The 27,838-nt window shown below is 42.0% G+C and overlaps 1 protein-coding gene across 6 annotated transcripts in view; it reads left to right on the plus strand.

Moving 5' to 3' along the window:
* LOC138764855 (leukocyte surface antigen CD53-like) overlaps positions 1-27,838 on the plus strand; it is a 68,445-nt gene that overhangs the window by 19,720 nt on the left and 20,887 nt on the right. For 2 of the 6 annotated variants that reach the window (XM_069941213.1, XM_069941212.1), the window contains one exon: positions 18,556-18,634. The exons of 1 other annotated variant lie outside the window; for it this stretch is intronic. In XM_069941213.1, the coding sequence (XP_069797314.1) occupies positions 18,572-18,634 (63 nt within the window). In that variant the 5' untranslated portion in view covers positions 18,556-18,571. Of the gene's footprint in view, positions 1-16,657; positions 16,821-18,555; positions 18,635-26,359; positions 26,434-27,838 lie in introns of those variants that run through there. 3 more of the 6 variants (XM_069941214.1, XM_069941215.1, XM_069941218.1) reach the window with 3 other exon arrangements.

Consider the following 27,838-nt stretch of genomic DNA (forward strand, 5'->3'; position numbering starts at 1 on the left):
AGGATGCTTCAGTGTAAATTTATATCCTTTCTTCCATAAAATCGCTTTTGCTGCATTGAACTCTTTTCTCTTCTTTAGGAGTTCAAAGCTTATATCTGGATAAATGAAGATTTTTTGCCCTTTATACTCCAGTGGTTTGTTGCCCGCTCTTACTTTTTCCATTGTCTTCTCCAGTACCTTTTCTCTTGTAGTATATCTTAGGAATTTTACTACAATAGATCTTGGTTTTTGTTGTGGTTGTGGTTTAGGGGCCAATGCTCTATGTGCCCTTTCTATTTCCATTTCTTGCTGTAGTTCTGGACATCCTAGGGCCTTAGGGATCCATTCTTTTATAAACTCCCTCATATTCTTGCCTTCTACATCTTCCTTGAGGCCCACTATCTTTATGTTATTTCTTCTGTTATAATTTTCCATTATATCTATTTTTTGGGCTAGTAATTCTTGTGTCTCTTTAGTTTTTTTATTAGATTCCTCCAATTTCTTTTTTAAGTCTTCTACCTCCATTTCTGCTGCTACTGCCCGTTCTTCCATCTTGTCCATTTTTTTCCCCATTTCTGTTAAGGTCATATCCATTTTATTTATTTTCTTTTCTGTGTTGTTTATTCTTCTTCTTAAATCATTGAATTCCTGTGTTTGCCATTCTTTAAATGACTCCATGTATCCTCTAACAAGAGCAAGTACCTCCTTTACCTTGCCTATCTTTTCTTCTTCTATTTCCCTGTACTCTTCCTCTTCCTCTTCTTCTTCCTCTAGGTTGACCATCTGTTGTTTCTTTGCTGCCCTTTCCTCCTCTTCTTTCTTGTTTCTATTGTCTTCTGTGGTCTCTTCTTGCTGCAGGTGTTCTGCAGCTGTCGTTGCCGGCTGTGGAGATCGACTCCCCAGCTGGTCCCCCCTCCCGTCGGTGTGTTTTTTTGTATGCGCATCGCGCATGCGCGAGGAGTCGCGCATGCGCGGTTGCGCACTTTTACTCGGCTCTGTGAGCCATTGTTGTAGTTCTCTTTCTACCGACCTGAGGTAGTGGGGTCTTCTCTCCACAGCGGGCCTCTTCGGACAGGTAAGGCCTTCACCTTTTTCCTCCGTTGTCTTCTCTTCCTCTCTTCTTTCCGTTGATTTTGATTTTTCTCCTTTTGTCTCCATCTTCTTTCCACCTTTATACTCACTTTTCTTTAACTTGTATTTCTGTGCCTTTGTATTTTCTCTTGTTTTTCCCGACTTTTCTGGAGAGGGCTGGAGTTCACCGTCCGGCCACTACTCCATCACGTGACTCCTCTTGTCATCACTTACTTGATGAATTTACAGATTTGTTACTTGGCGATTGGGGTGTTGTAACAGAGTTTGGGTTCTGGCTGGGAGGCCAGCACACCATGCATGTGGAATACAGTTTCCCTCACTAACGCAGATGGAAACAGCATGGCTATCCATCTATCTATTTATTTATTTATTTACATGTCTGTGGGGGGGGGGTCTATGAGGGATTAAGGATTCCATGAAGAGGTCAATTGTCTAAAATATTTGGGGACACCTGCTCTATCCCTAAGAAACTTCCCCAGTAATTTCCCTGCGACTGGTCTATTGTTTACCGATTATTCCTGTGGCCCTTCACAAACAAAGAATTACAATGGTTACTTTCCAGTCCTCTGGGACCTCCCTGGTGCTAAAAAGGGCACGAAGATCTTTGTCAAGGCCCCAGCAATCTTCCTGAGAGTCCAAGCATAGCTCCTGCCAGACCTTGGTAATTTGAAGGAGGAGAAATTTCCTCAAGCCTGAGGGTGGGGAAGCTTGTTGCCATTGGGTAGATTTAAAGCGGAGGATGATAGGTTCTTGACTGGTATGGAGGTCAAAGGTTACAGGGAACAGGCAGGAGAACAGGATTAAAAGGAAGAATACATCAGCTAAAATTCAAATGGCGGAGCAGGCTTGATTGGGTGAATCATAAAGCTTGGAAAGCAGCCTTTCAGCCCTCAGGTCCATGCTGATCGCCAGTCAGTGATCCTATTTGATTCTGCTCACTTTTTTTTCAAAAATTGCCTTTATTCACAATAAATTATTTACAATAAAGAAAACCGTTCAAAGCTTTTCACTCCCATAATATCAGTCATGTCTTTACATTCCCATCAATGTACATTGTCACATAGTTTTCTAATACACCATTACCACCTCCATGGCACCTTGTTGCTTCTCTCCCCATTCCTTTGTTGTTTGAGGGACTTACCCTTGGTCTCACCCGTCAATGCCTGGTAATGGGAGAACTCTAGACTGCGGTCATACCCCGCAGCATCATGCCTCTGGGCGTTTCTTAGCACATACTCCTGTAGCCTGGAATTTTCCCATTAACTCCTAGATTCTACCATTCACCATCACACCAGTCAATCAACCCACACATCTTTGGGTCGTGGGCGGAAGCCAGAGATCCCAGAGGAAACCCATGTGGTTGCAATGATAGTGATCATGGTCGCAAGGCAACTAGCAATGCCTTACTGTTTGATTAGACTTGGCTGTCACCAGGGGCTGGCACAGAGCAAGGGACACACAGGATACAGAGCTGTATTGGAGACTTGCCGCCTCATGGCTTCATGGTGCTGTTTACAGCACCTTTTCCTTCACCCATGTGTTGACTAAGAACTCACACATATGAATACAAGATGAAACATGGTGTCAGAAGTGGGATGAAGGAAATTAAAAGGAAATACTTTAAAAGGTAAAATCTAAAGTTAGCAACTGATCAGTGAAGAGAAACTAACAAAGAGAAAAATGGAAGGATTACACCCACCAGCAAAACTTCAGCCAACAGGTAATGTGGCTCAAAATTAGAATAGATTTAAACAATGTTTTGGATTGTATTTAGTGGCAGTCGGAGCTGACGAGGAAAGTGATAAAGAGAAAGCATCAGTTTTCTTATATGTCATGGGTGATGAAGCCCTCAAGGTGTATAAATACTTCACATTTGCTGCTGAAGGAGACAAAATGAAACTGGAAAAAATAATGGAACATTTGAGGCATACTGCATACCTAAATGTAACATGACGTTTGAGAGGCACAGACTTTTCATGTGTACAGAAAACGGAAGAAAGTATTGATCAGTATGTCACTGAGTTGAGAAATAGAAACAAAACATGTGAATTTAGTGGACAGACCGACTCGCTGATAAAAACAGATGTGTGCGGTATTCCAGATAATAATCCAAAGGAAAGACTGCTAAGAGCAAAATCTAGACCTATAAAAAGCCACAGCACTCTGTAGGGCTGAAGAAACTGTAAAAACGCAGGCAAACGAGCTGTTCAGTGAAACTAGCTGCACCGTGGATGCAATGAATAAGAACAGACATAAACTGTTTAACAAAACGAGTGCCAAAATGGAAAGAGAGGCGTGGCCACCGAACAAAATTGAAAACTACGTCGTCAATGCGGTACACACCTACCAATAAGTGTCCAGCATATGGTAAAACATGCTATATGTGCAACAAAACAACCATTATGCCCATTGCTGTAGGAACCAAGTGCAGCAAAGCAAGGTTCATGCAGTGAAAGAAAACAGAGACTGGATGTTGAGATTAAAAGTGAATGGCATATACATTTCAGTTAAATTGGATACTGGACCACAAATTAATGCAATGTCAGGGACTGATTTTAAGATTAGACCCAGACTAAAAATGTATAGAACAAAAGTGAAAGTGACAGGATATTCAGGTACCAATATACCAGTGCAAGGAGAATGCATGGTCAAAGTGAAATACAAAGATAAAGAGCACATACTAGCATTCCTCGTGGTACTAAAGGTTGTACAGGCCATACTAGGTTTAACATCCTGTGAGTCATCGTTGTGGAAAGCAAAGGAGAGACAATCTTTGATGAACTCATAAAAAAGTACAATGACCTATTTCAGGATCTAGGCTGCCTTCCAGGAGAACACACAATCAGAGTGGATAAACGTGTGCCACCAATAATACATCCATGCAGAAAAGTTTCATTTGCACTTCAAAAGCAACTAAAGACAGAGTTGGACAGGATGGAAAACCTGAACATGATTCAGAAGATAGATGAGCCAACGGAGTGGGTGAGTTCACTCGTCGTCGTGGACAAAAAGAATGGAAAGCTTAGAATTTGCTTGGATCAATAAAGAGAGAACATTTTATGCTTCCAACGTGTGAAGAAATCATGTCACAGTTTGCAAATGCGAAATTTTTCAGCAAGTTAGATGCATCATCAAGATTTTGGCAGTTAAAATTGGATGAAGCAAGTTCAAGACCGTGCACGTTCAATAGTCCATATGGCAGAGACAGATTCCTAAGGTGACCATTCGGAATTGCCTCAGCTCCTGAAGGGTATCACAAAACTATCCATATGGTCTTTGAGCACCTGGACGGAGTTGATAACTCAATGGATGACATCATAGTATGGGGAACCATGAGAATGGAGCATGATGAGAGAGTAAGGAAAGCAAATCTGAAGCTGAATAGAGAGAAATGCCAGCTCGGGGTGACCGAACTAACATTTGTAGGAGATATTATTGGCAGTGAGGGCGTCAGACCAGATCCCAGAAAGGTGTCCACCATTTTGAACATGCCAAGGCTACAATGCAAAAAAGATGTACAGGGGTTTCATGGAATGGTCAACTATATGGGTAAATTCATATCCAACCTCTCAGAAAAGATGGTTCCATTGAGATGACTAACAGAAAAGAACATTGAATGGGTGTGGAATCAGGAGCACGAAAAGTCAGGAGGGAACTAAAGAAACTGCTCACAGAACAACCAGTTCTGAGGTTTTATGACCCAGCGGGAACCATCAAGATCTCATCAGATGCATCACATAGTTCTTCTGCAAAAATATGATGACTGGCAGCCCACTGTGTATGCATCACGGCTCAATGACAGACACGGAGACGCGATACGCTCAAATTGAAAAAGAGCTGCTCAAAAGGAGATGTGAAAGATTTCATCAGTTTGTGTCAGGACAAGCAATCAGTGTAGACTGACCATAAGCCCTTGATTGCATTGTTCCAAAATCCATTAAATGAATGTCCACTGAGAATACAAAGAATGATGATTAGACTGCAATGCTATACACTGAATAGAGCGTAAACTCTGGGTAAGCTAATGAATACAGCAGACACATTGTCCTAAGCTGTTGACACGAAAGAGCCTGCAAACACCAAAATGGATGAAGACATGAACACCTTCGTGGCATGATCACAAGTGCACTCCCCATATCAGATGCAAAAATGGAGTTCATAAAGTCAAAGATAAACAAAGATGAAACACTGAAACAGCTGAGAAACAACATCTTGGGTGGATGGTCCAACATGAAGCAGGACTGCTCACCTGACATTTCAGAGAACTGGAACTGCAGGGCGGAACTATCAGTGGTTGAAGACATCATCTACAAAGGAAGCAAAATCCTTATCCCAAAGAGTCTGAGAAAGGAGATGCTAAAAAGGTTCCATGGAGGACATCTCGGAATTGAAAAGTATAAGAAAAGAGCACGAAAGGTGATGTACTGGCCAAGAATCAACAATGATATAACAAATTGTACAATATGCCGGAAATGTCGAGCAAGCAATCTTGCAGAACCACTAAAGCCTCACCCAGCACCATACAGACCTTACCAGAAGGTAAGCATTGACCTAGTCGAATGTCAAGGGAAGGATTATCTTGTAGTCACGGACTATTACTCCCTGTATCCAGAGGTGTGTAGACTGAACACCACCACTGCAGATGCTGTAATAACAGGTATGAAAGCCATATTATCCAGACATGACGTGGCAAACAAGGTCTTCACAGACAACAGACCTCAATTTTGCAATTTAATGTTCAGACAGTTTGCCAAAGAGTGGGACTTTGTGCACATCACATCAAGTCCTCATTTTCCACAGTCCAATGGTCTAGTGGAAAAATTAGTGCAAACAGTGAAAAGACTGATGAACAAGGCAAAAGACAGTGGAACCAGAGCATGCTAGTATACTGCACAAAGCTCCTCTATAAATCAGTGCATAGAATATAGGAGTTGGGAAGTAATGATGAAACTGTACAAGTCATTGGTGAGGCCAAATTTAGAGTGCTGTGTGCAGTTCTGATCACCGATTTATAGGAAGGATATTAACAAGATAGAGAGAGTGCAGTGAAGATTTACAAAAATGTTGCCTGGGTTTCAGCATCTAGAATACAAGGAAAGATTGAGCAAATTAGGTCTTTATTCCTTGGAACGTGGAAGGCTGAGAGGGGATTTGATAGAGGTGCTTAAGATAATGAGAGGGATAGATAGAGTTGATGTGGAAAGGTTTTTCCCATTGAGAGTAGGAGAGATGGATACAAGAGGTCATGGGTTGAGAGTTGACTGGCAAAGGTTTAGGAGTAACAAGAGGGGGAACTTCTTCACTCAGAGAGTGGTTACTGTGTGGAATGGGCTTCCAGGAAAGCTGGTGGAGGCAGGGTCAATTTTGTCATTTAAGAAAGAGTTGGATAAGTATATGGATGAGAGGGGGATGGAGGGATATGGGCAGAGTCCTGGTAAGTGGGATTAGAGGAGGGTACTTGGATCAGTGCAGACTAGTAGGGCCAAATTGGCCTGTTTCTGTGCTTTAATTATTATATGGTTATAGTGTGGCATGGGACGTAGGCTAAGATCAAACCTACCCATTCAGGAGAACCTCCTAAAAACTAAAGAGATGGAGAAAGTAAGGAAGTTCAAAGAACAACAGAAAGAAAAGCAAAAGTATTACTTTGACAGAGGAACATCAAGAACCTCAAGACACATGAATCCTCCTAAGAGACTCAATGAGCACATTTAAAGACTCCTGTTATGGAATGAAGTAATGGTATCTTATTCACTCTTCAAGTTTTAGTGTATGTAAATGTGAACACATAAAACATGTTTAAAAAGTGTTAACAATGTTGATAATATTCAAAATGTAAGTTATTGGTGTTAAAGTTAAAAAAATTGCAGAGTTATTACAAAGAAAACATGTTAGTTAAATGTAAGCTACTTTTGTTTTAAGAAAGGGAGATGTAGTGGTAGTGATCGTGGTCGCAAAGCAACTAGCAATGCCTTACTGTTTGATTAGACTTGGCTGCCACCAGGGGCTGGCACAGAGCAGGAGACACACTGTATGCTGTATCATGGCCTACCTTATAGTGCTGTTTACAACAAATTTAAAGTAAAGGACCTTTTCCTTCATCCATGTGTTGTCTTAAGAACTCACACATACGAATACAAGATGAAACATTGGGAATGTGCAAACTCTACGCGGATAGCACCAAAGTCAAGTTTATTATCATCTGTACTTGTACAACCAGATGTCTATGGACTACGGTGCACACACAGACACACTTGAAATATTTCTCACAAACTCACCACATAATAATCACATGCATACATAAAAATATAATGTGAAATAAATCTTCTCTTTGGCTTGGCTTCGCGGATGAAGATTTATGGAGGGGTAATGTCCACGTCAGCTGCAGGCTCGTTTGTGGCTGACAAGTCCGATGCGGGTTGCAAGGGAAAATTGGTTGGTTGGGGTTGGGTATTGGATTTTTCCTCCTTTGTCTTTTGTCAGTGAGGTGGGCTCTGCGGTCTTCTTCAAAGGAGGTTGCTGCCCGCCGAACTGTGAGGCGCCAAGATGCACGGTTTGAGGCGATATCAGCCCACTGACGGTGGTCAACGTGGCAGGCACCAAGAGATTTCTTTAGGCAGTCCTTGTACCTCTTCTTTGGTGCACCTCTGTCTCGGTGGCCAGTGGAGAGCTCGCCATATAACACGATCTTGGGAAGGCGATGGTCCTCCATTCTGGAGACATGACCTACCCAGCACAGTTGGATCTTCAGCAGTGTGGATTCGATGCTGTTGGCCTCTGTCATCTCGAGTACTTCGATGTTGGTGATGAAGTCGCTCCAATGAATGTTGAGGATGGAGCGGAGACAATGCTGGTGGAAATGTTCTAGGAGCCGTAGGTGATGCCGGTAGAGGACCCATGATTCGGAGCCAAACAGGAGTGAGGGTATGACAACGGCTCTGTATACGCTAATCTTTGTGAGGTTTTTCAGTTGGTTGTTTTTCCAGACTCTTTTATGTAGTCTTCCAAAGGCGCTATTTGCCTTGGCGAGTCTGTTGCCTATCTCGTTGTCGATCCTTGCATCCGATGAAATGGTGCAGCCGAGATAGGTAAACTGGCTGACCGTTTTGAGTTTTGTGTGCCCGATGGAGATGTGGGGGGGCTGGTAGTCATGGTGGGGAGCTGGCTGATGGAGGACCTCAGTTTTCTTCAGGCTGACTTCCAGGCCAAACATTTTGGCAGTTTCCGCAAAACAGGACGTCAAGCGCTATAGAGCTGGCTCTGAATGGGCAACTAAAGCGGCATCATCTGCAAAGAGTAGTTCACGGATGAGTTGCTCTTGTGACTTGGTGTGAGCTTGCAGGCGCCTCAAATTGAAAAGACTGCCATCCGTGCGGTACCGGATGTAAACAGTGTCTTCATTGTTGAGGTCTTTCATGGCTTGTTTCAGCATCATGCTGAAGAAGATTGAAAAGAGGGTTGGTGCAAGAACGCAGCCTTGCTTCACGCCGTTGTTAATGGAGAAGGGTTCAGAGAGCTCATTGCTGTATCTGACCCGACCTTGTTGGTTTTTGTGCAGTTGGATAACCACGTTGAGGAACTTTGGGAGGCATCCGAGGCGCTCTAGTATTTGCCAAAGCCCTTTCCTGCTCACGGTGTCGAAGGCTTTGGTGAGGTCAACAAAGGTGATGTAGAGTCCTTTGTTTTGTTCTCTGCACTTTTCTTGGAGGTGTCTGAGGGCAAAGACCATGTCAGTAGTTCCTCTGTTTGCACGAAAGCCGCAGTATGATTCTGGGAGAACATTTTCGGCGACACTAGGTATTATTCTATTTAGGAGAATCCTAGCGAAGATTTTGCCTGCAATGGAGAGCAGCGTGATTCCCCTATAGTTTGAGCAGTCTGAATTCTCGCCTTTGTTTTTGTACAGGGTGATGATGATGGCATCACGAAAATCCTGAGGCAGCTTTCCTTGGTCCCAGCAGAGCTTGAAAAACTCATGCAGTTTGGCATGCAGAGTTTTGCCGCCAGCCTTCCAGACCTCTGGGGGGGATTCCATCCATACCTGCTGTTTTGCCACTTTTCAGTTGTTTTCAGTCTAAATAATTTACTCAGTTTTGTTTATAAGAGGGCCAAGGTTACAGGATACCATTCTTTGATCTCACGGTCTGCGGGAAGAAGCTATTTCCCAGCCTGGCAGTCCTGATTTTTATGCTCTTGTACCTTCTTCATGATGGAAGCGAGTCACAGATAGAATACACCAAAGATCAGTGGTCAGATTGAACCTGGATCATTGGAACTGTCAGGCAGAGGCTTGACTAACTGTACTACTGTTAGTAGTTGGCACCTTGACTCTCTGTGTGCAAGCTATCACCCGTCCCTATCAATGAGACTTTAATCCATTGTGATACATTTTGCGCTGTGGCCTTAATGAATCTTGCATCTAGTTCATGTCAATTAGTTGTGACTCACTTTCAAAGAATATGAATCATGCTTAATTTCAAGATACAGCAGGGGAGCAAGTCATTTCGTGGGAGGAAACAGGAGCACTTGGAGGAAACCCACGCAGATACGGGGAGAACATACAAACCCCTTACGGACAGCAACGGATTTAAAGCCAGGTTGCTGGCACTGTAATACACTAATCCTGCCATCCCATCTTGGGATTGAGAATGAGGAAATGCTGGATCTTCTTCAAAACATTAGGATTGATAAGTCCTCGATATACCCCAGGTTGGTACAGAAGGGAGGCATGGGATCCATGGAATCAGGATCGACTTGCCTGTGGAAATCAGAGTAGTGGTGGATGGAAAGTATTCTGCCTGGAGGTCATTGATGAGTGGGGTTCCACTGGGATCTCTTCTGGGATCCCTGCTCCTTGTGACTTTTATATAAATGACCTGCACAAAGATGGGTCAGGATGTTTGCAGATGATATGAAGGTTGAAGGAGCTGTGGATGGAGCTGAAGGTTTGATAGATTTCAACAGGATGTAGACAAGGTGCAAGGTTTGGGGGTAGAAGGGAAGTGGCAGAAGGAGTTCAATCCAAATAGGTATAAGGTGATGCATTTTGGAAGGTCAAACTGGAAGGTAGTGTACATGGTTAATGATGGGATACTGAACAGTGTGAAAGAACGGAGTAGCATTACTGGTCCAAATCCATTGCTCTCTCAGTGTTGCCGCACAAGTTGGTAGGATTATTAAGAGCGCCTAAGGTAAGATGGGCCACATTAGTCGGGGGATGGAGTTCAGGAGTCATGAAGTGATGACGCAGCTCGAAAAATCTCTGGTGAGTTCACATTTAGAATAATGTGACGGGCCCAAAGGACCCCAAAACCCAGGAGCAATAGAAATTCACCAAGACAAATGGTTACTTAAACAAAAGTTGCTTTTGATTATCTTTAAACATAAAAACAGGATCAAACTTATCACTGTTAACAAACCTAACTTAACCCCCTTCTAATTCTAAGCGTGTGTGTATGTAATGTGTGTGTGTGTAAGTTCAGAAAAGTTCTTTGGTTCACAGTCCAGTCTCACTTCTCATTCCTCCAAATTCACTGGTTGCAGGCAATTCTTATACCTGGCACAGAATTTAAGATTTATGAAGTTCACCAGGCTTTGGTGCTTGAAAGGTGAATGGTTACCGCTCAGACAGGAAGGTTCTTGTCGGTTTTCAGAGAGAGATTAGTTGTTCACTGGACACCCACAACTGATTCCTTTTCATCAGTCACTTCAGTGTCTTGCAGAAGAAACTTGCCCCCTCAGGATTCTCCAGATGATAACCTCTTTTTTCAGGTCACCACAGAATTCCTTTTTGTTTCTCTTATTTCAAGTGAAACATGAGGCAGCCAGTCCTCTCCTCTTGCATGAACCACAAGGGCTTTGATCAGGCTGAACTAAGCACTCACAACCCATCTTCCAAATAGGGCTTTTCCACAAGCTTTCCAGCTTGTCCTGTTCCAGTCTCAGCTGCTGCTGCTGTATCCCTGCAGAACTGAATCTCTCTCGCAGCGAAAAAGATCCTCAACTCTCTCTGCTTGCAAAAACCACATGACCCTCTTAGAACAGCAAGCTGCACTCCCAGACAGCCTGCGGCTCCAAACTACTCCTCTTATCTCTTTCATCTACTGCTTTTCAAAACAACAATCTATTAGGAAAGTCTCTTGGCCACTTCCTAAAGTTTTGGCAAAGGCCCCCAGGAGCTGCCCTGTCTGGCTTGAGCTGAGCTCAAGTATTTTAAATGAGATCTGTTTTGAAGTGTTTGTATACGACCTACACTAAAAAAAAACTTCCCCAATTTATCTCCCAAAAATATTGTATATACAATACAAACACAGCATAATCTGTGACTATATGTGTTCAATTCTGGCTCATTACAAGAAGGATATGGAAGCTATGGAGAAGATGCAGAAGAGATTTACCAGGATGTTGGCTGGATTGGAAAATATGACGTGAGGCAAGGTTAGCAGAATTAGAGCTTTACACTTTGGAATGAAGAAGAAGAGGAGGTGACTTAATAGAGGTCTACAAGAGCCACAAATAAGCTAGACAGTCAGCACCTTTTTCCCAGGGTAGGAATAGTAAACACCAGAGGAGTTCAGTACAAAGTGAAGGGAGGAAGGTTTAGGTAAATTGTTGGACAAAGACAGTTGTGGGTGCCTGGAATTCATTGCCAGTGGTGGTGGTGGAAGCTGGAACATTAGGGGCATTTAAGAGGCAGGCACATGGATGATATAAAAATAGAGGGTTATGAGAGAGGGAAGCTTTAGTTCTTTTTTAGATAGATGTAGTAGATTGGCACAACAACGTGGGCCGATGGGCCGGTACTATGATCTCATGTTCTATGTTCTATAAACACCCTGCTGGCAACAAGCATCTCGTTTATACGGGAAGCTCAGGCAGGGGTTTCTAGCTCGAGGTTATGGTGGGTGACGTCACTCCGGCAGAAAATAAAAGCAGGATGTGGGCTCAGACAGAATGGAGGAGTGAGGGGGTTCTGCTAATGCAGGGGTTGTGACCCTGAGGCAAGGACATGAGGTGGAGATTACACCACCATTTGTCTGATCAAAGATTACTGATTACCCCATTTTCCTCAGCCGTTTGCTTTTCTACATAATAATGCATTTCTGCAGCAACTCTCATCATTCCAAGAAGCTTCAAAGCCCTTTACCGCAGTTAGATTGTCATTTTTGATTGGTTATCATTGGAACCACAGCAACCAATGAACACAAAGCCGCCAACATAAGCAGAAATGGCAAACAAATTGACAATTTTATTTTGGTAAATTTATTTCAGGCTCTGGAGACCTGGACAATTCTCTGATCTTTCTGAAATTGTCTTAGTTTCATGGCTTACACGCAAGTGGAGAGAAAGCCTCGGTTTTAGCATGTTCGGGTAAATGTAGTCATCCACTTTGGAAAGGAAAATGAAAGATCAGATTATCGAGATCAAGATTCAATTTATTGTCGTAGTAATAAAACAGTGTCATATAACATGAAATTCCTTTTTCCCTGCTGCAAGGCAGACAGATTCGCTACCGGCAGGAATTGCCTCAGTGTCTCTTACAGTCAGAGAAAGAGAAGCAAAAGAGGGACCCCCACCCCTCCCCCCTCCCCACCTCCTCCCCTCCCCCCTCCCCCCCCCATCACCCCTTCCCCCCCCAAGAGTTACCGAGTGTTCATGGATTCGCCTCCAGCAGTTCTACAGCCACACAGAGTCCAGTCCAAACCATCGGTAACCTGAGCTCCAGATCGGAACCTCCGACAGGGCCAGGAAACCTTCGGCTCCCTTGGCATCTCCTCGCATCCTGGTTCTGATAGCCTGGCACCCCACCCCCCAGCCAATTTGAGCCAGCCTTCAGCAGTCTGCAGGCCCGGCACAAGCCCCCCGATGGCAATCTCCAGCAGCCCACCACTTCCTCGAGTTGCCAGCAGCCCACCACAGGCACTGGTCCCTCAGCTGCAGAGGGACTCCCCCAGCAGCCCCCCTCCTCCCCCCTCACTGGTCCACCGCCGTGGTCACCGTCCCCACGGGTCATCTCCTCCCTCTCAGATGGGGAGGGGATGATCTCTCTGACTTCTGATGCCCTTCATCAATCCTCTGCTTCCCGGGAGTCTGCAGCCACTCATTGCTGCTGTCGGGTGTGTGGACTCCTTCATCTGAGGCACAGACCCGCGGTCACGGGATCTCGAATAAAACCGCTGCCGGCTCCCTCAATGGGCCATTCAAAGCCTGTGTGGAACATACAGCAGTCAACTGGGCAGCGTGGCCCTGCGGGGAGCGATGCCTCTCCCCTCCCTTGCTCCCCTTAGGGCTGCTAGTAGCGGATGCGCTGCCACTATGGGCAGTGTCGCCATCACCAATGGATTATTATTTAAATGGTGAAAGATGGCACCCTACTGTGGTGCAGAGAAACTTGGGAGGGCTTGTGCATAATTGCAAAAGGTTGGGCTGCAGGTGCAACAGGTTATCAAGAAATCAATGGAATGTTGTCTTTCGTGGGGATGAATTTAAGAACAGAGGGATTCGGAGGCAGCTGTACATTCTGGAGAAAGGATCCACAGGCTTTGAAGACAGTGCAGAGGAGGTGCACCAGGTTCATTCCAGAGATGAAGGGGTTAGCCTTTGAGGAGAGATTGAATCACTTGAGAGTATAGTCGCTGAGGATGCCGAAGAATGCGAGGGGATCTCACAGATATATATCTAACGGATAGATAAGACTAAGGAAGGAAGGTTGTTTCCACTGGTAGGTGAGAACAAGGCGACGGAGCCTCAAGATTAGGCGAGTAAATGTAGGATGGAGATGCTTTCTCCCAAAGAGGAGGGAATCAGTGGATTTCTCTGCCCGAGGAAGCAGTAAGGGCTGCTTCATTAAATATATTTAAGTCACAAGTACAGAGATACCCCGGCACCCCTCCAGCCAGTTTGAGCTAACCTCCAGCAGTCCGGAGCCCGGCGCGAGTCTCCTGACGGCAGTCTCCAGTAGCCCACAGCTTCCGTGGAGGAGAATTAAGGGGTATGGAGAAAAAGGCAGTAGATGGGGTTGAGTTTATGGCCAGTGATCTTGTTGAATGGCTCAACAGGCTGAACGGCCAACTCCTGTTCCTACTTCTTATCTATGAAGCATGTGCATTGTCCATGTGTTCGGCCGGGTTCGTCCAAGTGTTCCATGTCCCTCCCAGGTCCCAACAAAAATGAAATGACAGACTTCATTCCTGACCATTCCTTTGGTGGGATTGGAACCCACAGTATTCAGATCCAGAGAAGAGATTGGTATCACTTTGGCCTCTCTCTCTTGTTGTGATCTCTTGGCCCATCTTAATGTGACCCTGCAGCACAGTCTGCATCAAGAAAGGACCACAGACAATGAAGCAGCACTTTCCTGTTCCGACAAAGGATCTTCGCTACAAAATGTTAACACTGCTCCTTTCGCCATGGATGCTGCCTGTCTTGCAGAATGTTTCTAGTTTCTTTTTTTTATTTTGCCCGTCGCTATCTGATCAAGTCAAGTCACCTTTATTCATCATTCAAACCTTGCTCACACAGTAAAGACGAGTTAACGTTTCTTCGGGACACGGAGCATACTTACATAAATATATGTAAGAATAGAAGTTAAACACTTTAAAATATTAAGACATACACAGTAACAGTCTTTGGTACTCCCACAAATGTTTTGGGAGTTCAGGAGCCTGTTGGTTTTGGGGGGGGGGGGAACTTGCCTGATCTGGATGTAAGGGCCCGAGTGCTGCAGTGCCTCCTACCAGATGGCAGAAGGGAGAACAGTTTACGGGAGGGGTGTGTGTTTATTGTTCACAGTGTTTATTGCCTTTCACCTGCATTGAGTGTTGTCGATGTCCTTCCTGGTAGGAAGAGAGCCCCCAGTGATCTTTTCCATTGACTTCACGATCCTCTGCAGGGTCTTCTGGACCGAGGAGGTCCAGCTTCTAAACCAGGTGGTGATGCAGTTCTCTTGATACATCCTCTGTCGAATGTAGTGAGGGTGGAGGGTGGGAGATGGACTTTCCTCAGCCTTCGCAGGAAGTAGAGGTGCTGCTGGGCTTTCTTGGCTAGAGAGCTGGTGTTAAGGGTTCAGGTGAGATTCTGCACCAAGTGAATTCCAAGGAACTTGATACACTTGACGACCTCAACGGTGGAGCCATCAATGTTCAGCGGAGCATGCCCCCTCCCCCCCCCCCCACCACAACCCTCTTGAAGTCAATAAACATCTCTTTCATTTTTTTAATGCCTGCTCTCTTCATTTCTTTGGGTTTATGTGTAAACACACGTATTTGCACCTTTTGCAAGTATTTCCTGATACATTTCTTGTGATAAATCTTCATTTAAAAAGCCCTCGGTTCCTCCATGGCCCCATATAGAATCATAGGAAATAGGAGCAGGCCATTGAACCTTTTGAGCCTGCACCACTACCCAGGACTCTCATAGCTGATCTTGTAACTTAAGTCCCCTATTCCTGATTTTAATTCATACCCCTTGATCCCTTTAGCCACAAGGGCCACATCTAATTCCCTTTTGAATCTGTCTGATGAACCAGCCTCAAAGACTTTCTGTGGTTGGGCGTTTCACAGGTTCAGTGAAGAGGTTTCTCCTCATCTCAATCCTAAACAGCTTCCCCCTTTTCCTCAGGATGTGAGCCCTTGATTAGACTTTCCCAACATCTGGGAATTTATTCCTGTATCTAGCCAGTCTAGTCCAGTTATACATCCCATTATAATCCCTTCTCATTCTTCTAAACTTCAATGAGTATAACCGTGGTCTATCTGGCCTTTCTTCATCTGTCAGTCCAACCATCCCAAGGATCAGTCTGGTAAACCTTCACTGCAGCCGCTCAATAGCAATGTCCTTCCTAAGATTAAAAGACCAAAAACTGTACACAGCCCTCAAGGTGTGGCCTCACCAAGGCCCTAGACATCTGCAGTATCTCCCTTCCTCGAGATTGAAAAACCTCTTGCTATAAAGGTCAATGTCTTATTTGCTTTCGTCATGATCTTCTGTACCTGCTCTCCAATCTTCAATGGCTGATGCACCCAGGTCCAGTTGCTCCTCCCCTTCTTGTAATTTGTCATCATTGAGACAATGGGTGGGGAACTGGAGGAAAGCAGACTTCACAGCAGGGAAAGGGAGAGATGGGGTGGTGGGGAGTTAATGGAACCTAGAGGTTGATATTAATGCCCCCCTACACCCCGCTCCTTCTTCCCTTTTCCTCCCACCTTTTCATTCAGGTGCCCACCTGTTGCTTGTTCGTCTCTCGATGAAGGGCTCGGGCCCGAAACGTTGATAATATATCTTTTTCCCCCTATGGATGTTGCAGGCCCTACTCCAGCATTTTTGTGGACTCATTGTTAGGGTAAGGGTAGTGAAGGGAGTTCAAGAGCCTGATAGCTGGTTGGAACAAAACTGTTCGTGAACATGGACTCACCGGACTTCAGGCTTCTGTACCTTCTGCATGAAGGCACTGGTGAGAATAGAGCAGAAGCAGGGTGATGGGGTCCTTTGCAATGTGAAGTCATCAAGAACTTAATCGTTTTAGCTGCCTGGCCCTTTTAATGTCTGGTGTTTTTAAATTGCATTCTTGTTGCTGGCTGGACCACAGGCGAAGGACCATTGGCTGGACCACAGGCGAAGGACCATTGGCTGGACCACAGGCGAAGGACCATTGGCTGGACCACAGGCGAAGGACCATTGGCTGGACCACAGGCGAAGGACCACTAGCTGGACCACAGGCGAAGGACCATTGGATTTTCAGCCTAATATCTGTTGCTACAAATATAATAATTTTGAAACATAATCTGGAGACACAGTAACAGGCCCTTCCAGCCTACGAGCCCATGCCATGTTAACCCCTCCCACCCCCCAAACCTGCATCTTTGGGAGGTGGGTTGAAACCAGAGTAAATGGGGAGAACGGACGAACTCCTTACAGACCCTGCCAGATTGGAACCCTTGTTGCTGGCGCTGGAATAGTGTGGCACCCACTGCTGCGCTAACAGTGCCGACCACGTGTGCTGGAAATCACGGGAGAGCTTTCATTCCCCTCCAGGTCTGTCAGCTTTCACTCTCCTCACGGAGCAATGCAGGAAGATGGGGCCCTCCATCCACTGAACCCAGGAAACCCCCCCCCCCCCCCCCATAAGTGAACACAAATTTCCATCCCAAGGCTGGGGAATTAGTTGGCTGCACCATGAGGTAATAGAATGCTTGGAAGCCGAAGAGAGGGAGTTTCAATTTACAACTACAAGTAGCCCAGATAGAATGTGATATACTCTGGCAATGTAATTAAGCAACCCCTTCTGTCAAAGTGTCAGAAACCGAATCTACATAAACTTGTCACAGAAGGATACAGCAGGGAAACAAGCCTTTCTGCCCATTGAGACCAAGCTGGCCAATGTCCACCTATTTACACATCCTACACTGATCGCAATTTTATTATTTTTAAATGTAATTAAATGTAAATGTAATTAAATGATCTTTAAATTTAGTGATACACCATGGTAACAGGCACTTCCAGCCCATGAGTCCAGTGCTCTGCCTCCTTTGCACACATCCAATTCTCCTTTGTGTCGGAATGTTAGTGTCGAAGGAAGGCCGGTTTCCCCTTTCCATGGGTATCTTGGAGCACCCACAAGGGTGAAGAAGAGAGATGGTAAAACACCGTACATCTTTGGAACTGGAATGTGGGAGGAAAACGGAGCACCCAGAGCTCACGGGGAGAACATACTTACGGACAGCCCCGGATTTAATCCCCAGATTGCTGGTGCTGTGTGAAACATTACGCCAACAGTGCTGCCCTCTCTGTCTGTCTCTCTCTCCATGTTTCCCACTCACCCAATACATCCTGCCAACCCTTTGGAAGGTGGGGCAGAAATGAGAGTATCCTGAGGAAGGCCACATGTTCATGGGGAGTGCGCACAAACACTCCATCCGGCGTCGGATGCCAGGATCAAAAGGCTAGTCCACCTGGTTCCTGGCATTATGGATCAGGAGACGGACTACCTGAACTTTTGCCCCCTTCCCAAGCCCAGGTGCTGAGGCTAAAAGCAGCAGTCACCTCCAGGCTTTATTGGTCCTTCCCGTCATTCTATTTAGTTGAGAGCAGGCCAGAGCATGCATGGTTCACCAGCCTCCATCAGGGTAACAGATTCATTTGTAGATGGTTTCCCCTGACTGGAGCATGCTCTTCCTATATAATATTCAATGCTCATTTCTGGTCATGTTTTGCTCACTCCAATACCCAAAGCTCTTGCTCAGGGTTTGTGAATTCACAGACTGTAAAGACCTTTTGTTGTTTGTTAGTTCAGGTATAGCTCAACAGAGTGAGTTGTTTATCTAAATCTGTGCTTAAAGAACTGGGGAAGTGTCTGAGGAACCGTGCTGTTCATAGGACTGGGTTTTAATTCCAGAGATGACGTGTGTTTGAAGGGGCCAAGCTTCATGAGAATTGAGCACAATGTTGGTCTTTTTATAAGAATAACATTGGTCCTTTCTATTGTAGGCGAGGAAGCCTCATAATGGCTGCCAGATGTTTAAAGACTCTGAAATATGTGCTGTTTGCATTCAACTTAATATTTTGGGTAAGTATTGGAATGACTTTCATCAAAATAAACTATAATATGTTTAACGTAGTGGTTAGCACACAACTCTATTATAGGCCCAGAGACCCGGGTTCAAATCCGCCACAGACTGTAAGGGGTTTGTATGTTTCCCCGTGACCGCATCGGTTCATTTCAGGTGCTCCGGTTTCCTCCCAAAGATGTATGGGGTTAGTTGGTTCATTGACCACATGGCTGTATCTGTAAATCAAAAATAAATTAAAATCATTGCAATAATTCAACCTGTATAGCGAGTCACTGCTACAGTACCTACTCCATCTGGACTGTTACAGGTGTCCTAGAGGACGGAGTTTAATTGCACTCTGTACAGTGAACCAGTGTAAGCTTTCCCCTGCACAATGCCAGTGTTCCACATTGTGGAGTTATACTCCCATGTATCAAGTTCAAATTTGTTCAATAATTTATCATCCGATGGTACCAGTATAACCTGATGAAATAGCATTCTCCAGTCCACGGTGCAGAAGAGTGCAAATATACATAAAGGCAAAAGATTTACCATATATTTTGTCATGTAAGTCAACCAGCAGATAGGTCGACCCCTTTTTTTTTAGCCCCATTTTAATAGTTTCATGGTATATCCAGTGAATGTCGACCTCCATTTTTCAGGCTGTCCCAGGAACAAGCTGCTGTGTCCTCGTTACACCATCAGAGGTCTTAATAAACACTAAGAAGGCTTGTAGGTTTAACAGCACAATTCTTTACTCACATTAGGTTACTGATCATGTATTGATACAATGTCACACTGAGCATGCTCACCACTCAAGTGTGATGTGGCTCTTACAATCTTGCAGTGTTCATGCTCCAGCATGAAATAGTTCCAAATTTCCTCAGTATATAACACAACCCAAAATGTTTTAAAATATCCCATTTCCAAGTAACAAAGCTGTAAATTAATGAAGTAAAATAAAACCTCGGCCTACCGGGCAACACCAGTGGCGACGGCCCAGAGAGCTGGAGCGCCGACATCATGCTCTTGGCGGGTGCAGGAATCTTGGCCTACCAGGCAAGAGTGGTGATGGCGACCTCAGGGTCCAAGGTATGAGCAGTTATGGTGGCACCCAGCGGTGGGGAGGTGTCGGGGAGCAGCATCGCCGGCGTTGAGGAGGTGTCGGGGAGCAGCATCGCCGGTGGTGGGGAGGTGTCAGGGAGTGGCATTGCCAGCAGTGGGGAGTTGCTTCCAGCATCGACTTGTATGTGGAATCAATGTCAATCTGTTTTTTTTCTGGTGAATTTAAGGTCTCAAAAGTATATCCAGTGTATAAGTCAACCCTCCCCTTTTTGATAAAATTTTTAAGGGTTTCACGACTCAACATAAGCTGAAATACACTGTATATACACAGAACCTAAATAGGTATATTAAAATAAATATTATTAATAAATAGTAGAGTCACAGGGAGTTGTTTTAGCAGTTTAGCAGGTCATTCAGCAGATTCATTGCCCGTGAGAAGAAGCTGTACCTCAACCTGGTGTTTCTGGCTCTAATATTTCGATATCTCTTTCCTGATGGAAGTAACTGGAAGATGCTGTGTGCGGGGTGGTAGAGGTCATCACAAATTCTGCAAGCCCTCTTAAACAACTATTCTAGTCAATCACATTGCAAGGAGGTGGGGAGGGAGACCTCAGTGATTCTCTTTGCTCTTCTATGATCCTGTGGATTGACCTCTGATTCAATGCTCTATAGCATACATACCATACTGTGATGCAGACAGGCATGGTGCTTTCAATAGAGGTCCTGTTAAAACCAGACTAGAATCATGACCCTCTCAAGAAGAACAGTCTCTGTTACACCTTCCTGACAAGTGAGGTAGATGTGGTGAGTCCAGGATAGGCCACTTCTGAGGAATTTAGTGCTCTCCACAACCAAGCTATTAATGTGTAGTGGAGGGTGGTTGTCCCTGGTCCTCCTGAAGTCCACAATCATCTCCTTTGTCTTATCCACATTGAGACTCAGGCTGTTATCCTTGCACCATTTCATGAGGTTTCTCCCCCTCTTCTCTGTCGTGCGACTCATCGTTGTTGCTGACGAGGCTGATGACTATCGTGTCATCGGCAAACCTGATAACTCTGTTGGAGCTCGATCTGGTGATGCGGCCGTGGGTCAGTAGTGTGAACAGTACCAGGCTGAGCACACAGTCAGTGTTCAGCAAGATGGAACTGTCGGCCTGGTCTTTTTGTTAGGAAGTTCAGAATCCAATTACAGAGAGGGGTGTTGAGTCTCAGCGAGGACAGCTTCTCCACCAGCCTCTGGGAAATGATTGTATTAAACGCTGAGCTGAAGTCAGTGAAGAATGGTCTGATGTATGAGGTTTCTTTCTTCAGATCGATCAGGACAGAGTGGAGGAACAAGTCTATAACATCATCAGTGGAACGGTTCCATCTGTAGGCAAATTGAAATGGGTCCAATATCTCTGGGGGGGTGTGCATTGATGTGTTATATCACCAGAAGCTCAAAGTCTTTCATAATGGTGGAGGTCAGTGCCACAAGGCGGTCCGTTACTATCCCCCTCTTTTGTACCAGGATGATGGTGGCTGCCCTGAAGCCCTCAGGGACTATGGGCTACTGCAGTGATGTGTTGGAGAGGTACATAAGGACCTCTGTCGGTTGGTCTGCGCTGTTCTTCAGTACCTGACCGGGTATATTGTCTGGTCCCAGTGAATTGTGTAATTTCACCCTGGATAGGGTTCTCCTCATGTTGGCTAAGGGCTATGAAGTGACCTGTTCTTCAGGGGGAGGCGGAGCTTCCTTTGGCATCAGCCTGTTCTTCCCATTGAACTGTGCATAGTCTGTCCAGAAGGAAGATGTCATTGTTATTGACTCACAAGGTTGTCTTGTGATCTGTCATTGTTTTGATGCCATGCTACATGTGCCTTGTGTCGCCGGTGTCACACAGCTGACTATGGATTCTCTGTGGGCACCCACGCTTTGCCTTCCGGATTACAGGACATAGTTCAGCCCTGACTGATCTTAGTGCCAACATGTCTCCTGCTGTGAAGGCTGCATCTCGACCTCTGAGTAGTGCCCGGACCTGTACATCCATCCATGCTTTCTGGTTGGCCCTGGTTTTTTTGGTTTTTTTTAAGACTTTATTTAAAATTTTTATAACATGAATACAATAAAGAATTACATTTAAAGAAAAATAGAAAAAAAAAATTAAAAAGGTATGATTACAATATTACATCAGAAAACTACACAAAATAACCCCCCCCCCGTTAATTGTAACACAATATTAATAGTCTAACTTAAAATTAGTCCAACCCTCCCCCCCAAAATAAAGAGTGAAGAGTTAATAAAATTGACAATATTATATATGAAAAAAATACCCACTTACAAAAAAAGAGATAAAACTTAACCTAAAAAAATTCTAACAACAACAACAACAAAAAATTATCAATATTAAAATATCACACTTAAACATATATTTAAATCAAACTTAAATGCATATAATTAGCAAATGGAGTCCACTTTAACTTATAAAAAGACATCTTATCCTGAATTGAAAAAGATATCCTTTCCATAGTCAAACAAAATTTCATTTCCAAATACCACCTATCTAAAATTAGTATATTTCTATCTTTCCAAGTAAGTGCTATACATTTCTTAGCCACAACTAAAGCTAAATAAATAAATGAAATCTGATAATCCTCTAAACTTAAATCGATTAATAATTGCATGTTCCCTAATAAAAATATATCGGGATCTAATACAAGATGGATATTATATAAACTGTTAAAAACAGATTGAATACCTTTCCAAAACTGTTGCAATCAATCACAAAACCAAACAGTATGCAAAAAAGTATTGGCCGTCTGATCACATCGAAAACAAGAATCCAACTTACTAAAACCAAATTTTTTTAATTTCTCTGGCATTAAATATAGCTGATGAATAAAATTATAATTAATCATCGCTAGTTTAGCATTAATTAATTTCTGAATACTATTCTGACAAATTTCCATCCAAGCTTCTTCAGCTATTTTATGTCCTAAATCTTTTTCCCAATTCAACTTATCTTTATCCCAGTCTTTATTACTATCAATTTCTTGTAAAATACAATACAAATCAGATATATATCCCTTTTTTGGTATTGAAAGTACATATTCTTCAAAATTAGATTCAGGCAATAAAATCATATGTCGACCACATAACTGTTTTACAAAAGATCTTAATTGATGATATACAAATATAGAATTTGCACTGATATCATATTTCCTTTGTAATACGTCAAAGGAACAAAAACAACCCTCAGAAAAACAATCAGATAAATTTTTTATTCCCTGCTTTTCCCATTGTTTCAGAGTGGCATTGGAGACCGTAAAAGGAACAAGTTGATTATTATATAATGGCAATCTTCCAGAATATATATTTTTAAGTCCCAATTTTTTAAGTTTACTTGTCCATATATTCAATAAATGTTTCAATATTGGCACATCATAAGTTCATAATAAATTTTTATTCCATCGAAACAAAAACTCATGAGGAAATTTTTCTAAAATAACTGCCATTTCTATTTTTACCCAACTAGGTGGGTCGTCCATATTCATTAATGCACTAAGAAATTTGAATTGAGCTGCTTCATAATAATGCTGAAAATTCGGTAATCTTAAACCTCCAAATTGAAATTCCCACATCAATTTTCTCATTGCTACTCTCGGAAATTTTCCCTTCCATAAGAATTCTCTAATCACTTTATATAAATCCTTAAAAAAACTTTTTTTTTAAATAAGGAATTGATTGAAACAAATATTGTATTCTAGGCAAAATATTCATTTTTATGGTATTAATCCTCCCTAGTAAACCCAAAGGTAGATCCCTCCACCTAATCAAATCTAATTTAATCCTTTTTATTAAAGGAAAATAATTAATTGAATATAATTTTTGAAATTCCATATTAACATTAATTCCTAAATATTTAATTTGTGTAGTCCACTTCAAATTTGTAATATTTTTATATACTGAATAATCACCTTTACAAATTGGTAAAATTTCACTTTTAGCCCAATTTACTTTGTAACCAGATAATTGGCCATAAATTTCTAAACATTCTTGAATTGCAGGTAAGAAATATCCGGATCCACCAAATATAATAAAACATCATCAGCAAATAAATTAATCTTATATTCCTCATTCAGAACTCTCATACCTTTAACATTTTCATTTTGACGTATTAATTGTGCTAAAGGTTCAATAACTATAGCAAATAAAGCAGGTGACAATGGACATCCTTGTCTGGTAGATCTTGTCAAACTAAAAGATTCTGAAATTTGGCCATTAACAGCAATTCTAGCCTTTGGGCTATTATATAAAGCCTTTATCAACCCAATAAATGAAGAACCAAAACAAAATTTCTCAAGTACTTTAAACAGAAACTTCCATTCCACTCTATCAAAAGCCTTTTCTGCATCCAATGAAACCACTATTGGATAATTCAACTGAAATTTAGATTTATTTATCAAGGTTATTAACCGTAAAATATTATCTGACGCATACCTGTTTTTTATAAATCCCGTTTGATCACCATGTATAATTTTAGGCAGATATTGAGCTAATCTATTAGCCATAATTTTAGCTACAATTTTATAATCTACATTTAACAATGAAATTGGTCTATAAGAATAAACATGTAAAGGGTCTTTATCTTTTTTTGGTATAACCGTAATTATTGCGTTAGAACAAGACTCAGGCAATTGAAAAGTATTGTAAGTTTGTTGTAATACATTCTTATAAATAGAAGATACATCAGCATAAAAAACTTTATAAAACTCTATAGAAAACCTATCTTCACCAGGTGCCTTTCCATTTGGCATGTCTCTTATTGCCCTTTCTATTTCATCTTCTGTAAAAAGTTTATCTAACTCTTGTCTATCTTCTTGATTCAATTGTGGCAAGTTAATATTTTCCAAGAAAGAATCTATTGCGTCTCCAGTTACAACTTTACATTCCGAAGTATACAATTGTTTATAGAAATTACAAAATTCCTCATTAATCTCCTTTTGATTAAAAGTAATACCTGATTTCTTTCTAATTGCTGGTATAATCCTAGATAATTGTTCCTTTTTTAATTGCCATGACAAAACTTTATGAGCTTTCTCACCCCATTCATAAAACTTATGCTTAGTTCAATTCATTAAACATTCAAACCGATATGTTTGTAATTCATTATATTTAAATTTTATATTAGTTAACTGATTCTTTTGCGTTTCGGTAGCATGTTTTTGAAATTCTTTTTCAGTAGCAGTTATCTTTTCCTCTAAGTCTTCAATCTCTTTAATTCTCTCCTTCTTTACTTTAGAGCCATAACTGATAATTTGGCCTTGAAAAAAAGCTTTCATTGCATCCCATAAAACAAAATGACTAGAAACAGAATTACAGTTAATACCAATAAAAATTTCAATTTGCTGTTTTAAAAAACTAATAAATTCTGGTTTTTGCAATAGCATAGTATTAAATCTCCATCTTGAAGCTTTCTGAACATCTTGTGAACTCAAATATTCTAATAATAATAATGAATGATCCGAAACCAATCTAGCCTTATACTCCACAGATGTAACCCTATCCTGCAAATGTGCTGATATTAAAAAATAATCAATTCTAGAAAAAGAATTATGTCGCGAGGAATAAAAAGAAAAATCTTTCTCTGTAGGATTAACTCTTCGCCAAATATCAATTAAATTCAAATCTGCCATCATATTAATCACTTGGATTGCCATCTTAGACTTCTTAATTACTCTTGGGTACTTGTCCAATAAAGGCTCCAACACCACATTCAAATCTCCCCCAATCATCACATTAGAGTTCGATTGTCCAAGTAATAAAGACATATCCACAACAAAAGCTGTATCCTCAACATTAGGAGCATAAACATCAAGCAAAGTCCAAGCCTCATTAAAGATTGTACAATTTAATTTTAATAATCTTCCACCATTTTTCTCTTCATTCTGTAACTGAAATGGTAGATTCTTATGTACCAAAATTGCCACACCTTTTGCCTTAGAATTAAACGAAGAATTAAAAACTTGCCCAGCCCATTCACGTTTGAGTTTCAAATGTTCCTTATCTGTTAAATGAGTTTCCTGTAAAACAGCAACATCAACTTTTAATTTTTTTAAATAAGCAAGTACTTTCTTACGCTTAATAGGATTATTTAAACCCTGAACATTAAGAGAAGCAAACTTCAATTTAGACATTTCTTACACTCAATAAAACACAACAACAAGAAACAAACAAAAAAAAGAAAAAAAAGAGAGAAAAAAAGAAAAAAGAAACCCCCAAAAAAAGAAAAAAAGAAAGAAAAAACAGAATTCCCCTTTGAAATTACAACCAAAAACTAAAAAAAAATTTTAAAAGTTATATATTTAAAAAAATTTAATTATTTAAAAAAGATTTTAAAAAAAGCTTCACTCCCTAACCCAAAAATTAAAAAGAAAAAAAAAACAGGTTGGAAGTCACAATTACCTCCTCCTGTTTAAATCGCCTAATGCAGTAACTCCCCCAAAATATTGGGTGTGAGATAACTCACACGCACCTGATGACTTCTGGAAATTGGTGCCCACCCAGTTCCCTCTCCCAACTCCCATCACTATTTAAAATCTTCTCAACAAAAATAATTAAAAAAAATTATTATTTTTAAATTTTTTTTAATCAACTTTGCCATTGCGACCACTGTTTCTTCCATTTCTTCCAGAAATCAAATTCCCTTCTTGCAGCTCTGCCCTCTTTGGAGACCGTGGAGGACTACGTCGTTCCTGGAATTGCGTAATTGGTAAAGACTGAGCAAAATCCATAGCTTCTTTAGGATTATCAAAGAACTTTGGTTGATATCCATCCTGAAAAATCTTCAGTACCGCAGGGTATCTAAATGTTGCCTTATATCCTTTTTTCCACAATAATTCTTTCACAGAATTAAATTCACGTCGTTGAAACATAATTTCCTGACTCAAATCCGGATAGAAGAAAACACGATTACTCTGAACCATCAAAGGAGATCTGTTTGCTGTGCATTTCTAATAGCCATACGTAAAATAGTCTCTCTATCACAATAATTTAAACAGCGAACCAGGTCTTGGATTCTGTCCTGAAAAAGGTCTCCTTCTCAAAGCTCTATGAGCCCGTTCCGATATTAAACCTTCAGGAAACTTATCTTGTCCCAACACTTGTGGAATCCATTCAGTGAAAAATTTTCTTGGATCTTGCCCTTCTATGCCTTCTGGCAAGCCAACAATTTTCACATTATTCCGTCTGGATTGGTTCTCCAAATAATCAACCTTTTTTGCTAAATTTTTATTCTGAATCTGTAGCGTTTCAATTGTTTTATTCACATCTTGCAATTGATCTTGTACATCAGATAATCCTTCATCACACATCTCAAGTCTTTCAATAGTTTCAACTTTAAAAGCTCCATAATCAGCCATCTGTTGAGTATTGACATCCACCAATGCATTAATCTTAGAAGTAAGATTATTCATAGAATCTCCTAAATGCTTCATTGAAGAAAATATCTTATGTTCAAGACTCTTGAAAAGTATATCAACATCAGTAGATCCAGACATGGTGGGATCCTGCTGTTCTTGTGGAATCAGAGGACCTTCTATCCCTTCTTTTAATTTAGTAGCTTTTCTTGCAGTTTGACTCCGTGTAAGAGCCCCTGCCACAGACCCCCCCAGAAGTATCAGGAGGCTGATGATCAGGGTTATCTTTGATCCAAACCTCCTTTAAAAGGTTTGTTACGTCAGTATCTGGAAGAGCTGTTATAGCTGGTGGTATAGCAGTCAAATAACAACTCTTTAACTCTCCAACTGGTGGCGCCCCAGCTAATTCAGCAGTCAAAGTCTCAATAGACGTTGTTTGAAATACTGGCATCCGGCCAGCCCTTAGTTCTAAAGGCTTCAGAAAGACTTACGGAATCAGAACAGAGCTCCAAGGCCAAATTCTTCGCTTCTTTTCCTGGATCCATTTCACGCTGAGTCGTGGCTTTTTGTAAACAAGCAGGCTCAGATAATTTTGGAAAATATAATTTTTTAACAATCTGTTGATGTTTCCTTTTACTTTTTTTTTAACAAATGTATCATTAGGTATTAATTCAACACCTCATACTATTTATAAACTTTTTAAAAAAGTTTTAACGGGCACTTAAAGACAAAACAATAAGTTAGAGTCAGGAGAGGACT

This window comes from Narcine bancroftii, chromosome 5 (genome assembly GCF_036971445.1).
Source record: "Narcine bancroftii isolate sNarBan1 chromosome 5, sNarBan1.hap1, whole genome shotgun sequence".
Lineage (NCBI taxonomy): Eukaryota > Metazoa > Chordata > Chondrichthyes > Torpediniformes > Narcinidae > Narcine > Narcine bancroftii.